Below are 17,992 nucleotides of genomic sequence, written 5' to 3' on the forward strand. Positions count from 1 at the left end.
TCCAAAACCTTGCCATGAACTGGAAATCTCCCCCCCTCCCCCATCTGATATGAGTCCCTTTGACACTCTATACAGCCTCTGCATGTGTTGCAGGAACATTCTGGCCAGTTTCTGGGTGGAGGGGTCCTATGAAGGCTCTTCCCTTTTCTTCATGGCTGCACATACCTCACAACTTTTTACTTAGCTTTCTATGTCCTTTTTCATCCCTGCAAAGGAAGGCAGAAAAGTTCGGCCAAGTCTTCTCCTTCTTGGCCTCAAACATACACAAACAAGCACATACCTCATGGCGCTGGGACCTTCTGCGAGAAGACAAGTCCCTCCGGCACAGCAAGCCATTCTCTCTGGCCACAAGGAGCATTGGCAGGCAATGAGGTGCGCATGTGTGGCCGGTGCAAAGAACAGGGCGGCGACGGCAGCAACAGGACTTCAGGCCTCTTTTTGGGCCTGTAGTTTTTGGTAATTTTTGGTGCAAGAAGCCTGCAGCCACCACCTCTTTTTTGGCAGAAGAAGCCTCCAGCCACTTTGCCAGCGAGACCTGAGCCGGCAGCGACCGCTGGAGACTTTTTGTGCTAAAAACTACCAGTGGTTGGAGACTTTCTACGAAAGGCAGCTGAGTCTCACCGTCCTTTGGAAGGTGAGCGAGGCAGAGGGCAAGCATGTGGGCAGAGGGTGGAGGCCCCGGGGAAGGGTGCATCCACTGACCCGAAGCAGAGGGCGATAGGGTGACATGAGGGCGGAGGCCCCTGGGAAGGCCAGAGCCAGGGATTGGTATGTCCCCTGACCCAAGGCGGAAGACAAGTGGGCGGCACGCAGGAGGAGGCCCCAGGGAAGGTTAGAGCTTGGGACTGGTGTGTCCCCTGATCTGAGGTGGAGGTCGAGCAGGTGGGTGGCATGCGGGTGGAAGGATGGTGAGAGCCAGGTCAGAGCCTCACCATGTCTACCCCAAAGTGGCAGCCTAGGGTGGCCGGGGGGGGGGGGTCAGCACTTGACTAGGGCTTGTAGTAGCGGAGGCAGGTAGGCCGGGTTGGGAGTCGACTCGACTGGGCCTTGTGGCAGCCTAAGCCAGCCCGGGAGTCAACTCAACTGGCGCTTGCTTGCAGGCTCACTCACCCAGGGAGATCAGGGCCATGGTGGATGGAGGCAGCAATGGCAGACAAAGGAAGGCTAGCAATGGCAGGCGAGTGGGTGGGATGAAGAGCGACTTGGCAGAGTAGGGTGGGCGGACAGGGCGGGGCGAGAGGGTGGGCGGGGTGAGCAGCGGGTGGGCAGAGGTGACCAGTGACCAAGTGGGCATTGGCAGGGCCATCCAGAGGTGGCATTTGCCTGTTCTCAGAACTAATTAAAATTTCCACTACCTGAACCAATCCAAACTGATTGAATACCATCTCTGGTTCCCATGAAATAGTAGGTTGTTAATGTCTGGTCTGACATTCCAGAGTTCCCTCCTCCCCTCAAAGTGTGTGAAGCTGAGAAATGGAGAAAATGGCTGCAACAGGCCCAATCCATTTCAAAGTTGACAGTTTCCTTATGATCATTTGGTTAAGAATACACGCCTAACATATAGATTAAGATAGAAAAAAATTAGAAATATTGCATTGTGAAAATACATATTTAGTTTAGCTAAATATTTCCTTTGTCTTATTAGTATTATGGTTAGTCACATGATCAACCAGACATTTAGACTAGATTTTGCATTTTTATCCACCTGTTGAGTCATTATTATTATTATTATACAATTGTATCACAGCGGCCAGTTGTTTCGCCGGATTTGGCATTGGTTACTAGTCGGGCCCCACCCAGGGGCCTAGGACGTCGTAACGTATTTTCGTAATATGCGTGCAGATCCAAGCAGTGCGGCTTTTTGCATTTGACTGATGGTGGTTTTGTCAATTTTTAACTGTTTTAAATGTAATTCCAGTGCTTTTGGAATAGCACCCAGTGTGCCAATTACCACTGGAATTACCACTGCTGGTTTGTGCCATAGTCGTTGAATTTCGATTTTTAAGTCCTGGTATTTTGCGATTTTTTCATGTTCCTTCTCGGCGACCCTGCTATCACCTGGTATTGAGATGTCTATGATTGTGACCTTATTTTTCTCAACCAGTGTGATATCTGGTGTATTATGCGCCAGTATTTTGTCGGTTTGTATACGGAAATCCCACAAGATCTTGACCATCTGATTTTCGGTGACTTTTTCAGGCTGATGTTCCCACCAGTTTGTTGCTGTTTTAATATTATAATTTTTGCACAAATTCCAATGGATCATTTGTGCTATTGAATTGTGCCGCAATTTATAATCAGTCTGCGCGATTTTTTTACAACAGCTGAGTATGTGATCAACAGTTTCATCAGCTTCTTTGCAAAGTCTGCATTTGGCATCATCAGAGGATTTTTCGATTTTGGCCTTAATGACATTTGTGCGGATAGCTTGTTCTTGCGCAGCCGGGATTAATGACTCTGTTTCTTTCTTTAATGTACCTGTTGTTAACCATAACCAAGTTTGTTCACTGTCCACTTTATCTTTTATTTTTCCCAGAAATTGGCCATGCAGTGCTTTGTTCTGCCAACTCTCCATTCTTGATTTTATCACATCTTTTCTGTATTCTTGTTTCGTCTGTTGGGCCTTCAGTAGATTTTTGTTCTTTACTTCGATTAATAGATGTTCTTGACTTTCTTTTAAATAATCAGCCAATCCATGTTTTTCTTCTTCAACTGTTTGCTTCACTTGTAATAATCCTCTGCCACCTGATTTTCGGGGCAGGTACAGTCTATCAGTATCACCACGTGGATGTAAACTGTAGTGCATTGTCATTAGTTTCCTGGTTTTTCGGTCCAAAAGGTCCAAATCAGCTTGTGTCCAGTTAACTATACCAGCTGTGTATCTTATAACTGGTATTGCCCAGGTATTTATGGCCTTGATTGTATTTCCACCATTCAATTTAGATTTTAAAATTTTCCTAACTCTGTTGGTGTACTCTCGCCTGACAATAGTTTTTACTTCTCCATGCTTGATGTTATCCAACTGCAGAATGCCTAAGTATTTGTAGGCTTCATTTTCATTGCATTTAATTAATTGGCCATTGGGCATTTCAATTTCCTCACATGCAGTGATTTTGCCCCTTTTTATGGATACAGTGGCGCATTTTTCCATGCCAAACTGCATTGAAATATCGGTGCTGAATACTCAGACTGTGTTTGTCAATGATTGGATTTCTATTTCTGACTTTCCATAGAGTTTCAAATCATCCATATATAGTGAATGTGAAATTTTTTCAGCTTCTTTGGCTGTTTGGTAGCCTAATTTCATTTTTTTTAAGATTACTGATAGTGGGATCATTGCGATGATGAAGAGAAGAGGTGAAAGTGAATCACCCTGGAAAATTCCTCGCTTGATATTAACCATTCCGTAGATCTCATTCCCTACTGCCAACTCAGTTCTCCATTGTTTCATTGCCTTTTCAGTAAAGGATGTAATATTTTTGCTAATGCCAGTTGTTTCTAAGCATTTTATGATCCAACTATGTGGCAGTGAGTCAAATGCCTTTTTGTAATCAATCCAGACCATATTCAAGTTCGTTTTTCTGTTCTTACAATTTTCTAATATCATTTTATCAATTAGAAGCTGATCTTTGGTGCCCCTGCTCCTTCTTTTGTTGCCTTTTTTCTCTACTGGCAAGATGTTGTTTGTTTCCAAATAATCCATCATGTTATCTGCAATAATGCCTGTGAGTAATTTGAAGGTTGTTGGCAAGCATGTTATTGGTCTGTAGTTTTCAGGTGTTGTTCCTTTAGTTGCATCTTTCTGAATCAAGTATGTTTTTCCAGTTGTCAACCATTCATCAATTTGGCCCTTTTGTAAAATTTCATTCAGTTGCCTGGCCAATATTGCATGTAAACTGGTCAGATATTTGAGCCAGAAACCATGTAATTGGTCCTTTCCAGGTGATGTCCAATTCTTTACCTTTTTAACTCGATTTTTGACCATCTCAGTTGTTATTTCTAATACTTGCATTTGTTTGTTGCCAATGCTTTTCTCAAAGTCATGTATCCACTTTGCTTCCTTGTTGTAGTCCTTTGCATTTTCCCACAATTCTTTCCAGAATTCAACTGTGGCCTGTTTTTCTGGTTTTTCACTTTTGGTGTCACCATTCACATTAAGACTTTGATAAAAACGCCGTTGGTCTGATCGAAATTGCTGATTTTGTTTATATTGGATGATTCGTGCCTCATATCTTTCAATTTTTCTAGCTGTTGCTGTTATCTGCTGTTTTACAATCTCTACAGCTTCATTGATGTTTCTTGTATCCAATCTATATCTTCTGATTAGCCGATCTATGATTTTGTTGTTTTTAAGCCGTTGCTCATGCATGTTCTTTAAGTTACTAGCATCTGCCCTTAATTTTTTTATTTTTTGTTCTAAACGGATTTTCCACTTTGGCTTTGATGCTTTTTCTGTTGTGTGACTAGGTACTTTAATTTTAATGCCTAGTTCATTAGTGACTATTACAGCTGTGCTGTACATTAACTGGTTTGTTTCCAAGATGGATCCCGGTTCAATTGTTAAAAACACTGCATTAACCGTTTTCATGATAGGGGCCAAAATTTTCTTAGGCACAGTTTTTAGTGATGGTAAACGTTGCCTTTCCTCATTAAGTAGAAAATGCTCCATGATCTTATCCTTCAATTCTTTTTGTTTTTGAGTTAATTCATCAGTTGGTTCAGTGATAACTGGTTCTAGTGGTGGTGATGTTATTTCCTCCCCGAGAGCTTCTTCTGGGAGTTCTACTATAATGTCTTTAGTTGTGTCTTGAATATCAGTTATTTTCGCTTGTGATATTGTTTTTTGGGTTTTGCAATTTGCCTGAATTTCCTCATGTTCAACTTCACTAAACACTTTATTCCGTATAATAAATCGCCTTTGATCTGCTAGTCGTTGTTCACTAACATTTGAATCTGGATATTGTTGTTTCCATAATTCATACATTCGCTTTAAATAGCCTCTTTTTTCTGGCTCTGAGTTGTAGTAACAGGCCATTATGGCACGGTTTTCATCTGCACTATATTTTTGTCATTTTGTTGGCTGGTCCACTTGTAGCCCACTTGTCGACGGATGTCCAGGGACCCCAACATCCGCCGCGGCCATTGTTAACCCGCGCGACGACCGATGCGGTATGGAATTCTTATTTGTTTTTTTCACCATATTGTATGGGTTGGCAGGGGTTTTTTTACGGGACCAGATGCCAACCTGATCCCAACCTTCCTCCTTTCTCATCCGGGCTTGGGACCGGCAATGGCGGAGTTATATTATTATTATTATTATACAATTGTATCACAGCGGCCAGTTGTTTCGCCGGATTTGGCATTGGTTACTAGTCGGGCCCCACCCAGGGGCCTAGGACGTCGTAACGTATTTTCGTAATATGCGTGCAGATCCAAGCAGTGCGGCTTTTTGCATTTGACTGATGGTGATTTTGTCAATTTTTAACTGTTTTAAATGTAATTCCAGTGCTTTTGGAATAGCACCCAGTGTGCCAATTACCACTGGAATTACCACTGCTGGTTTGTGCCATAGTCGTTGAATTTCGATTTTTAAGTCCTGGTATCTTGCGATTTTTTCATGTTCCTTCTCGGCGACCCTGCTATCACCTGGTATTGCGATGTCTATGATTGTGACCTTATTTTTCTCAACCAGTGTGATGTCTGGTGTATTATGCGCCAGTATTTTGTCGGTTTGTATACGGAAATCCCACAAGATCTTGACCATCTGATTTTCGGTGACTTTTTCAGGCTGATGTTCCCACCAGTTTGTTGCTGTTTTAATATTATAATTTTTGCACAAATTCCAATGGATCATTTGTGCTACTGAATTGTGCCGCAATTTATAATCAGTCTGCGCGATTTTTTTACAGCAGCTGAGTATGTGATCAACAGTTTCATCAGCTTCTTTGCAAAGTCTGCATTTGGCATCATCAGAGGATTTTTCGATTTTGGCCTTAATGGCATTTGTGCGGATAGCTTGTTCTTGCGCAGCCAGGATTAATGACTCTGTTTCTTTCTTTAATGTACCTGTTTTTAACCATAACCAAGTTTGTTCACTGTCCACTTTATCTTTTATTTTTTCCAGAAATTGACCATGCAGTGCTTTGTTCTGCCAACTCTCCATTCTTGATTTTATCACATCTTTTCTGTATTCTTGTTTTATCTGTTGGGCCTTCAGTAGATTTTTGTTCTTTACTTCGATTAATAGATGTTCTTGAGTTTCTTTTAAATAATCAGCCAGTGCATGTTTTTCTTCTTCAACTGTTTGCTTCACTTGTAATAATCCTCTGCCACCTGATTTTCAGGGCAGATATAGTCTATCAGTATCACCACGTGGATGTAAACTGTAGTGCATTGTCATTAGTTTCCTGGTTGTTATTATTATTATTATTATTATTATTATTATTATTATTATTTCACTTTAAAACATGGCAAGTTGCTTATAAGAAAAGGTGATGAACGTATAAATTCCCATATAGGATTTAAATTCTTCTGCTATCTTTTTTTCTAATAATGTTACCTTTCTAAAAATCTTATCTTTCATGTTTTATATATTCAGGATCATGCAGATATTGAATGGAAATTTGCTCGTACAAAGCTATGGATGAGTTACTTTGAAGAAGGAGGAACTTTGCCCACACCTTTCAATGTCATACCAAGTCCAAAATCTCTATGGTATTTGTTAAGATGGCTGTGGAGACGACTATGCAGGCAAAACATTAAAAAAACCACCAAGAGCTTTGGAACCATTGGGGTAAGCAAAATCAGCCATTTCCTTCCTTATCCTTATGAGAATGGATAGTGGTGACATCTTACCTACAGAGGCTAGAAGAATGTATGTTTCTGCTTTTTGACAATGCCAAAAAGTCTCTTGAATATTGGGAATTTAGAATAAGACTTTAACAACGCATGTAAGCAACACATGGAGGAAGTACGATCCAAAATATAATTTTGTTCGTTTTTATTCATGATAGTGAAAATAGTTAAATTAAAGTATAACTCAAGAGTTCAGAATTATTCCAGACTTTCTGATAGTTGGATCATTTGATCCATTTATTTGACATGTATATTTAATCAGGATTTGACTCACTGACATTGCCTCGCTTGGCTTGCTTGGACAATGTGGCAATTGAAAAAATAGGTAGAGGGCAGAAAGTTGTGTTAACAGCAACATTGAGAAATTCTTACTCAGTCAGCTAAAGTTCTTTTACATTTTATGGCCTTGAAGCTTAAAAAATATTAAATAAAGAGAAAACTCACTAACGTCTTCACCCTCATATTATGGAGTAGTAGTGCAAATTTAACATACCTTAGAAAGAAAAACTGTGGCTTTTTGTAAGTGCATCATTTAAATAGATCTTCTTTGGAGTTTGAATTAACTTTTTTTTTCAGCTGAGCAGTGAAAGTCATTTCCCCTTCCCTTAAGGTTTTTTCTTCTTCTTCTGTTCATTCATGTCTGATTCCCTGCAATTTTCTTGGCATGGTTTTTTTTTTTTGGGGGGGGGGGTTGGAAATGATTTATTATTGCCTCCTTCTTGAGCTGAGAAAAAGTGACTGGCTCAAGTCACCCAGCTGGCTTTGGACCTAAGGCAGGTCTAGAATGGATAGTCTCCGGGTTTATAGCCTGATGCTATAGCCAAGCACCTTCCTGCGCCTCGAAAGCACGGGGGGGGGGGGTGTCAGTGTGGAGAGACCGAAAAAGCAATCCCTGTCAGCTGGAATGGCGTTTTTCAGGCAGCCTCCGACCAAATCAGGGAGGAAAGCATTTTCAGGCAGCAGCACTGCAATCCCCTTCCCGAATCCAAAAACGGGGTATGCAGTCAGCGCTGCCATCTGAAAATATTTTCCTCCCCAGTTCCCCATTGCACATTGGAGACGCCGCACACTTTCCTCCTCCACAGATTCACCTCTTTCCTCTTGGGCCAGGAGCAAAAGCCGACTGCCCTCTCTGCCAGGGTCATCTGGAAAAGGGACAAGCAGAGCTGCTAGCTGCCTTGCTCCTGTGCAGCGCCCACTTCGCCAACCGAGTCCTGACCTCCACGCTTCCTCGGGCCGCTTGCGGAATCAGGCTCTGACCGAGGCAGAAAAAGGCGCAGGGGACTTGTTGGGAAGCCCAGTACCATGTTTACGAGATCGCAGCATCCAGGAGGACTGAAGTTCTATTGGCCCTTGCTGCGAGAAAGCCAGGCTTTCAATGCCTACGGCTATAGGTAGGAAGACGGGCGCGTCTCGGGAGCGGAGCCTTCATTGCCAAGTCCCTCTTCTGCCCCCATGAAAATCATCCCCCACCCCACTCACTCCAGTTAAATACGTGTAGGGTAATAGGGTTTGTTTTAAATGGACAAAAGATCTGTGCTGCTCATTATCAAAATCCAACTGGAAGTGAAGATGCCTCTGATCCTGATGCTGGTAGGCAGAGGCAGAATTATTTTTCTCTTATCCCCCCCCCTCCCAAAAAAATTAAGGTGCATCTTATACTCCAGAGCATCTTATATTCCGAAAAATATGGTACGTGCCTGCTTCTTGAAAAAACTTTCTACTGCCATAGCCAAACCACTAAGCAGAATCCACAAGACATCTTTTAGAACCAGCTCCTTGCCCAACCTGTGGTCATTAACCATGGCCATCCCTATCTTCCAGAAGGGAGACCCCAGCCTAGTTGAAAATTGCAGACCAATCTCACTATGTTGTGTCATCTGCAAAGTCATGGAATCAATCATCAACCAATCCATTACACTACACAAACGGATAGCTCCATTCCTGTCAAACAGGCAACAAGAAGTCAAAATAAGGAGTGCGCTATCAAACCCTGCACCAGTTAACAGTGTGTCCCCCAAGGAAGTGTTCTAGGACGCACTCTCTTTCTAATTTACATAAGTGGCCTTAGCGATCATATTATAAGCAACCACATCCTCTTTGCTGATGACATAAAACTATTTAACACCACTGACAATGCTGCTGCCCTTTGTGTCAGAATGGTCGAACAATTGGCAACTTCAAATCTCAACCAACGAATGCTCTGTCTTACACATTGGCAACAAAAATCAGAACACCAAATGCAAGCTGGGCGGATATGACCTTGTAGATGACCCTCACTCTGCCAAGGACCTAGGAGTACTCATCTCAAAAGATCTAAACCCCAGAGCTCCCTGTAACAGCCTTGCCAAAAAGGCATTAAGAAATAATTTTGCTAAACTTCTTCTCCGGTAACATTGCACCGCTAACTAGGGCATGCAAAACCTTTGCCAGGCCAATTCTCAAATACAGCTCATCTGCCTGGAATAATGGACATGAATACAATTGAGCCAGTCCAGAGGAATTTCACGAGAAGAGCCCTCCACTCCTCCGCTTGCAATAGAATACCTTATGCCGATAGCCTTGAAATTTTGGACTTGGACAACCTAGAACTATGCCACCGACGGTCTGGCCAAAGCTTAGTACACAAAATTGTCTGCTACAATGTCCTACCTGTCAACGACTACGTCAGTTTCAACTGCAGCAATACACAGGCAAACAATAGATACAAACGCCACGTAAACCGCTCCAAACTCGATTGCAGAAAATACGACTTCACCAACAGAATGGTCAATGCCTGGAATGCTCCACCTGACTCCGTTGCTACATCCTCAAACCCTCAAAACCTTAACCTTCAACTGTCCACCGTGGACCTCACCCCATTCCTCAGAGGCCTGTAAGGGGGCGTCCATAAGGGCACCAGCCTGCCTTCCGTCTCTGTCCTCCTGTCCCCATTTACTTCTACTCATTTCTTGTATTTATACGTATACCTTCTTATACTTACATGTTTATATGTTATATTCATATTTACACTTGTTTTCTCATACATGCTTGACAAATCAAAATAAAAAATATTTATGGTTATAATAAATTCTATTATATATCTCTAATGTGCTATTATTTTCCCAATTTATTTCTATTTGTTTTTTAATACAGTGACAATATTGCAAAATATTATATCTCTATCCATCATGTCTCAGCCTTTTTAGAACTATATCATTTCTTGGGGGGGTGGGGGGGTTGGTGTTTCTTTTATATTTATCTCTCAGGATCCTCTATTTCTTTCTAACATTTTTGACTGAATGTTCCCTCTGCTTTTCCCCTTATCTTCTTCTGCTGCATCATTTGGATACCCATCCAGAACCCTTTGATTATTTTTGGAAAAACCTTCCGTTTTTCCCCCTTGTTTTATTGTAAGCTCTTAAGGAATTATCTATTTGATTCTTAGTATTTATTGTTACTGTTTTTCAGTGTTTTTGTCTTGTAACTTATTTTGATTTGTCTTCTCCATCACGCCTTCTAATTTCTCATCTGTCTTCTGAATATTACGTTCATCTTTTCCCACCATTTGTTGAGTGTCTTCTACATTCACATTTTTAACTTTGAACAATCCCATCATCTCCTTATGATTCTTTGTCGCATTTTCATAAATACTTTTAACCATCACTTAACATTTCTCCATAGAACTTTATTGTCTCCTACTGAGTCATTTTGTGCCAAAGTAATATATTAAAAAATACTCAATAAACCTCTAATATTCCAGTATCCCAAAATCTAAAAACTCCCCAAAAGTCAATTATTAATAAAATTTAGTCAATCCCAGAATTATTCCTAAGTCTCCTAAATTTCTAGTATAAAGTAAATTTATACTTTACAGTCTTTATAATTTCCAGTTTACACCTTCCCAATTATCCAAATTTTAAATTATTGTTTGTCCTTTCTTCTTTTTCTTTTTCCTTCTGTTGCTTTTCATCTTTTGCCTTGCAGGATGATCTGCCAAGTGACGCCAGTAAACCAAATCCAACTTGGCCCGCCAGGTTTCCTCAAATCGTTCAAATCCATCTTACAATGAACAGTTTCAATAAAGCTTCAATATTTACAGCTCAGTTTGCCTTAAAGGTCTTCAAAAAGCTCACTAAGTATTTCCGGGCATCCAAATCGCCCAGTAAGATAAAAGGTTTTCAAAGAGCCTCTGGTGTGGCTCATTTTCTCTCTCATCCCTTTTGCTTCTCTCCCACACCGAAGTAATCTTCTTCCTCCAGTAGATGGCACTCCTGCTCCCAATTCCAGCATTCAACAGAGTGTAAAAGTCAAAACAGCTGATTGCCAACCAATCTCTCCCTCCCTCCCTCCCTCCCCCCCCTCTCTCTGTGTGTGTGAAAGTTTAGAAAAGCAGTTTCTCCCAATAATCTCTTTTCACAGTGTTATTTGACTTTTTCCAGGCTGTGCTTTAAAGCATACTTTTTCATCTGAGTCTTTAATCTTTAATTTTTCTCTTTAGTTTTTAGTCTTTAATCTTTCTCCATAAATCCAATCGCCACTTTCTTGACATTTGGAGATTGGGGTTTTTTTGGAATTTTTTACTTGGGTTAAATTTCTAAGGTAGAAGTTGAAAGTTATCTCACCCAGTGTATTGCCCTGTCCACAGACTGGTCCAGCACAAGATCTTAGACTCTCAGTTGTCCCAGCTGGTGACTGATCAAAACGGCCGTGGTCCAAGGAGGAGCCTATATCGCTACGAAATGGTCGCCCGATCTCGATGCTCCGAGATCGCCACCAATACTTTTCTCACTGGGTGGTCCAATCAGACCTAAACCGTCCCGGAGAGACGGTGAACAGGAAGACTACGTTCTGCTGATGACAGGGACATCGCAAAGTCCCTGATTGATGCAGGAGAAGGAATCTCAGCTGGCGTTAAAAGCTCAGCCCCCAGGCTGGTGCAGTAGGGACGGCTCTAAAACGGAAGGAAATGGAAGAGAAAGTGTTTCAGCTGGTGAGGAATTTTTACCCATTTTAAAAGAGCCTGCCTATAAAAAACTAAGAATAAAGAATAAAGAATAATAAATCTAAGAATAAAAGAAATAAGCGGCGGAATTAAGCTTTGAATGGTTTTGGTCAGTGAGTTATCTTAATTTTTAAATGTTATTTTCATGGATTGAAATTATGCAAACCGTTTGAAATGAATGGATCAAGTTTTCTTCTTCTAAAATTTTTACTATTACTTTCACAACCTATGGATTAAATTTCTCCTTATTCGTCACTACATGTGTCTTTTACTCTTTCTTCTCTATTTCATGTAAGAATTTGACTTTTTTTAAAACTTAGAATATTAAAAGATACAAAAAGAACAAAGAATTCCAACAATTGTAACAACAAAAGGAGAGATAACTGCTACTCGAACACTGGAGACTTGAGTATTGAAAACAAAATACTTTTACTTTCACTACTGACTACTCTGGTCTGGAACTTTAAAGTCTCACTGTTTATAGAAAGTGATAAGAAGTAAAGCACCATTTGTTTATACAAATGTTCCTTTGAAGTATATCCTTAACCAGAGATCTCATGGTGAACCTAGGTGTAACCTTGTAAAAATGTTCCAAGTCAGAGCAGCAGTGTTTTAACAGCTGGAAACAATGGCTTATTTCCAACAACAGAAAGAAACTGTCAGCTTGCAAGAGATAATATTTGTAATGCATAAATTATCAAATACATTTGAGAAAACGTTTGAAAAATTAGAGCACCTAACAGAAAAATATGATGAAAAGGATGGAGACGCTTATCAAATGGGAAAAATAGAGAGTAGTCCCAAGCAATAAAGAGAAAAATGACTACAAAGAAATCAAATTTGCTGGCATCTATGGTGAATGGTTTCTGTCTGGAAATGGAAAAAGTGGAATATGGAAAGGGGAACCAGATGGATGGGAACCCTACCCTAGTTGGCAAGACATAGAAGAAGAAAAAATAAAAGAACTTGTGGATTTAAAGGGAGAAATTTTATTAGTAACACCATCGATAACAACACTGACAATTAAAGACAAGCTGATTAAGGAAAAAGAAGAAGGGCATCGAAATTACATGAGAGAATCAATAAACAAGGAGTTGCAAAGAAGAGTCCATACAAACTTGATTATGATTAGAGGACTGATGCCACAAATGGCAGAAGAGATGAGACTGTTTCGCTACTGGAAAGATACAGGCTGATAGATGAAAGTGTTTAAACCAAAACTAGTTGGACAGTGAAATTTAGTGACAATAGATATGGTTAAATAAACAATTGAAAATGATAATAATGTATACATATGTATTGGTATAACAAGTAGTAATTGGATATGAATATCAAATGGCACCTATGAAAGGAAGATGAGAAATGGTTTGGTTACATATAAATATTAATAAAAAAATTAAATTATGATAATGGATATAGTCAAATAAAGGAGAGATAACAATGTAGAGTGAAGAGTGAATTAGTGGGAAGAATGCGAGAGAAGATGAAGAGTGAGAATTACACAGGTGAGCTGACAGCATATCACTACATTATTATACACCAGGAAACACTAAGCCCTGAAGATGGAACATGTAATGAACACTGTAACAAAGACAGTTAACTTTATAGAGCTAAAGGTTTAAATCATCAGTTTAAGTCTTTTCTTGAGGAAATAAATTCTGAACTTGGTGATCTGCTCTGTCACACAGAAGTAAAAAAAAAAAAAGTGCTCAGAAGTGCACAGAAGTAGAGAAAAAGTGCTCAGTAGATTTTTTTTGAGCTATGTATGGAAATCTGTGAGTTCGATGAAAGCAACGGAAAAGACTCCGCAATACTGTGTAATGATACTGTGTGAATTAGCTTTTCTGTGTGACATTACAAAGCATCTCACTGCACTAAACCTTCAGCTTCAGGGACGGGACCGTAAGATCATGGACTTGTATAATCAGAGGTGGGATTCACTTATCTTCTCCACCTGTTTGCAAATGTGAGCGCATGCCATGTCTGCACATATGCACTGCCTTCTGGGTACGGTGCAGTGAAAGTCTTTCAAGAAAAGCTGAGACTGTGGAAGACGAAACTTGAAGTCACTTTCCCTGCTGCCAAATGCTCATCAGCCAAGTCACCACCACTGGGACCTCAGATTTTATTGATAAACTGAGCATTTGCAGTTGATTTAGAGAAGTGGTGGGTTCCTACTGGTTCAGACTGGTTCGGTCAAACCGGTAGTGGTTTGGTGGCCTGGGTCGCTGGAACCAGCAGCGACCCAGGACTGCCACGCCCCCAAACTGGTTCTCCAGGCAGTGTGATAGGCGCCACCACCTCGTTTTTTGCTTCTGTGCATGCGCAGAACAATTTTTATTGCACTGCACATGCGCGTGCACTGCACATCAAGCACGTGCATGCCTGGTGTGGCCCTGAACGAATCGGCAGTATGCCAGAACCCACCCCTGATGCAGATGGAGTTGAACTCCAATGTAACAGCACACTTAAGGTGCAATATGATTCTGTAGGGCCCACACAATTGACCAGCTTCTTCCCTGAAACGATGCCCTAACTCTGCCTGCAAGCTGCTCGAATGCTGTGCATGTTTGGAAGTACATCGCAGTGTGAGCAACTTTTCTCCATGATGAGGGTGAACAAAAGCAAAGGCAGAAGTGTTCCCACTGATGCACACTTCCACTCTATCCCAAGAGTTTCCACAGCTCAGAACCTAATTCCAAGCATGGATGAACTCGTAGCCAATAAAAGATGCCAAGCATCCGGCTCGGACAAAACAGCACGACAGAGAAAGACCTAAAAAGCTTATGTATGGTCTTTGTTTTAAATTTGTTTTGGCAGATTTGAAATATTTGTTCATATTTGAAACGTTAATCCTGGTAATACACTCCTGAACTGATGTGATACAATAGTATTACGTGGAACTGGCCCTTTGAGGGCAACCATAATGCTGGTGCAGGGAAAGTTTGCAGGAGGCAGTTTTCTCTGAGTCCAACCTCTGCCTGGAAAGGTCTCTGGAGTGAAGGAGGGGATGGTGGTGGTGGGGAGCGGCGTAAGGGAAGGCTGCCCAAAGGAGCTAGCGTCCTTTCCACTGATAATTGGAAACAAGAGATTCCCTCCTGCAGGACCAGGAGCACTGCTACCCTGCCGCCTCTTGAGAGAGGTCTGTCAAGGCAGAAGTCGGAGAAAACTGCTTCCTGAAAAGCTTCTCCTCCGTGTTTCCACATACAGCAGGGGCGTCCTCTGTCTCCTTCTTTGTTCGGAGGGTGCACCAGACAGAGAAATGCCAAAGATATTTGGGATTGGGATAAGAACGTTTCCTTTGGTGTGTTGTGTGTGTGTGTGTGCGCGCACGCACGCACACACACATACAATTCTTACCTTGGAGACTTTTATCCACATCTGGATAAAAGCTTAGAAACTGCCAATCATACCTGGGCTTGGGGAGAAGGACCTCTCCTTCCTATCTGAATAAAAGTCCCCAAACGTGGAATGTGTGTGTGTGCATGCGCTAGTCAGCTATGCCCAGTGAGCGGCATCAAGCTGGCCATGCCCACCAGGCCCCCCAAGGTCAACCACAGCCCTGATGCGGCCCTCAATGAAATGAAGTTAGATATCCCTGCTGTAGAGGCAAATCCAATCTGGTCAGTTTCACTATTCAGAAAGTTGCTGTTAACTTCCATTTGGAAAATGAAAGTAGTTCACAGCCAGATAAGATGTTAAAATCCAGCAGGAGGCTAGAGTTAATCAGCCTTTAACCAATAAGTTAAGTTTAAAAATAAGAACCAAATTAAAAGAAAATAACTTTGAAAGATGCAGTTAAAAGCCAACGTGTATTTACTGTAAAAACTGAATAATTGAAAGATAGACTGGTAAGACTGACTGTCAGACAGACTGACTGGTCTTACCAGGAATTGCAACCTCCAGGAGTCCCCAGGAGCACAGATGACCCACAGTCATCTAAGAGTCCTCTTTGGTCATTTCCTAGCTGCTCCTGTTCGATCTAGGAAGCTGCCAAGAAACCTGCTTTAGCAGCAAATTCAGCTTTTCGTTGACCGGAGAAGCACCACCACTACCACCACTGCTCAGCATGCCAACTCAATTTTCAGGAAAATGTATGGGACCTATTGATCATTATGTCTGCTCTTATGTGCCAATTTATGACGTGTTTTTCATTTTCAGAGACGTGCAGCAGATAATTTGAGAAGACACCATCAGTATCAGGTGACAAATTTCTTATTTTGTTCTCTACAATCTAATTGATTAATGCCACAAAGTCAGACGCATTTGCCGTCATGTCACTAGAGTTTAGGTACTGAGAAAAATACATTTTCTGTCAAAAGAGACAGTTATTTCATTTGGATGGGCATATATTTGTACCAGGAATTTAAGACAAAACATTGGAATGGAATGGAAGTTGGAAGGGACCTTGGAGGTCTTCTAGTTCAACCCCCTGCTTAGGCAGAAAACCCTATGCCATTTCAGACAAACGGTTGTCCAATCTCTTCTTAAAATCTTTCAGTGTTGGAGCATTCACAACTTCTGGAGGCAAGTTGTTCCACTTAAATGGAGATCAAAAATAATCTAATCAATCCAATCAAGCATTATATTTTTATAAAAGAAGGAAAAAATTTAATCCATAGGTGTAAGCAAAAGTGAAAAAATAAAAAGAAAGAATTAATCCATTCAGTTTGAAAAATAGGGAGCCCCTGCAAAAGTTCCATCCGTGGAAAAAAAAAATAGAAACTGGATAACACACTAAGTTCAATGCAGATCAATCTCGCCACCTACAGTCTTTTGTCTTCAATCTTAACTTACATTTTTTTCTTGGGTAATCTCTTCCTCTAATGATAAAATTTCCTCACCAATTCAACACACTTTCTCTTTCCGCTTTCTTCCCGTTCCGGAGCTGTCCCAACTTCAGCAGCTTCATTACCTGCGTTTCTGTTGCCAGAAAAAAAGGGATATTCCTGGATCTTTCAGGGACTTTGCAGTGTCCCTGAGAAGAGCAGGAGGTGCCCTTCTCAATCACCATCTCTGTGGGACGGTTTAGGTCCAAATGGACCGTCCAGCAGCAGAAATTTGACTACAATCTCAGAGTACCAAGATTGCACATAGTGCCGTCAGAACATCAGCTCTCCTCCTTGCTAGGCATTCTTTATGTATTTGGTAGACAATAAACTTTATTCCCCACACAGAAAGGGGGCTGGAGCGAACAGTGTTTATCAGTTTGGTTTTTGTATTCTTCTACTGCGTCTGCTAGAGCTTTTTTGTATTTTCCCACCCCTTTTTAAAAGCGTCCATCCATTCAGTCAGAGACATGGAAGAGAGGGGCTCTCTGGGCAGCTCAGACATGAGAACAAATTCCATGCCACTAGTAACTTGAAAAGGAATTGATTCAGTGCTGCTGTGGACGGTGTTGTTGTATGTCACTTAGGTGAAAGGTAGCAAATCCAACCAGTTGTCTTGCTGGTAATCCACATAACAATGGATGAATTGCACCACCACCACATTGGCTTTTTCTGCTGCCCGTTTCATACTCGGATGAAAAGCTGGACTAAGTCCTTGTGTGCACCCAATGGACCTTAGGAACTCTCTCCAGAACTTGGCGGTGAACTGAACTCTGAGATGGTCTGAGACGATCCTCCTGGGGACTCCGGGCAGGTGGTAAATGTGTTTGACAAACATTTTCGCTAGTTTCTTTACAGACGGTAGTCCTGAGCAAGCGATGAAATGGGCTTGCTTGGAAAATAAGTCAGTGACTGTCCAGATTACTTTATTACTGCCGCTGTGTGGGAGCTCTGTGATGAAGCCCACTGTGGTCTCCTCCCATGGTCAGCTATGGTTGGCCACCCATTGCAGTAATGCAGTGGGCTTGCCTGGCTGTATTTTCATGGTTATGCAAGTGGCACAACTTTCTACATAGCATCAGCTTTCATTTTTGCCCACCAAAATTGATGCCTGGTGAGGTGGATCCAAGAAAGCTTTGTAGCTGTTTGCAGGCACGTGGGGGTTGCCAGTCTAATACCACTTTCATTTTCCCTGGGTCCATCTTTATCCCCGCTCTGGAAATGCCAAGGTAATCCAGTGAGGCTTTGTGGAATTCACACTTTGATAATTTAGCGTATGGCTTGGTGGCTAGAAGTTTTCCCAGGACCTGTTGTACCAGCTTCA

The 17,992-nt window shown here is 41.5% G+C and overlaps 1 protein-coding gene across 1 annotated transcript in view; it reads left to right on the forward strand.

Annotated features, from left to right (window-relative positions):
- Positions 1–17,992, forward strand: part of TRPC4 (transient receptor potential cation channel subfamily C member 4) — a 73,164-nt gene that overhangs the window by 45,533 nt on the left and 9,639 nt on the right. The window contains exons 7-8 of the mRNA XM_032210471.1: positions 6,599–6,793; positions 16,001–16,042. Of these exons, the coding sequence (XP_032066362.1) occupies positions 6,599–6,793; positions 16,001–16,042 (237 nt within the window). The remainder of the gene's footprint in view (positions 1–6,598; positions 6,794–16,000; positions 16,043–17,992) is intronic.

The sequence above is a fragment of the Thamnophis elegans genome, chromosome 2, assembly GCF_009769535.1.
Source record: "Thamnophis elegans isolate rThaEle1 chromosome 2, rThaEle1.pri, whole genome shotgun sequence".
Lineage (NCBI taxonomy): Eukaryota > Metazoa > Chordata > Lepidosauria > Squamata > Colubridae > Thamnophis > Thamnophis elegans.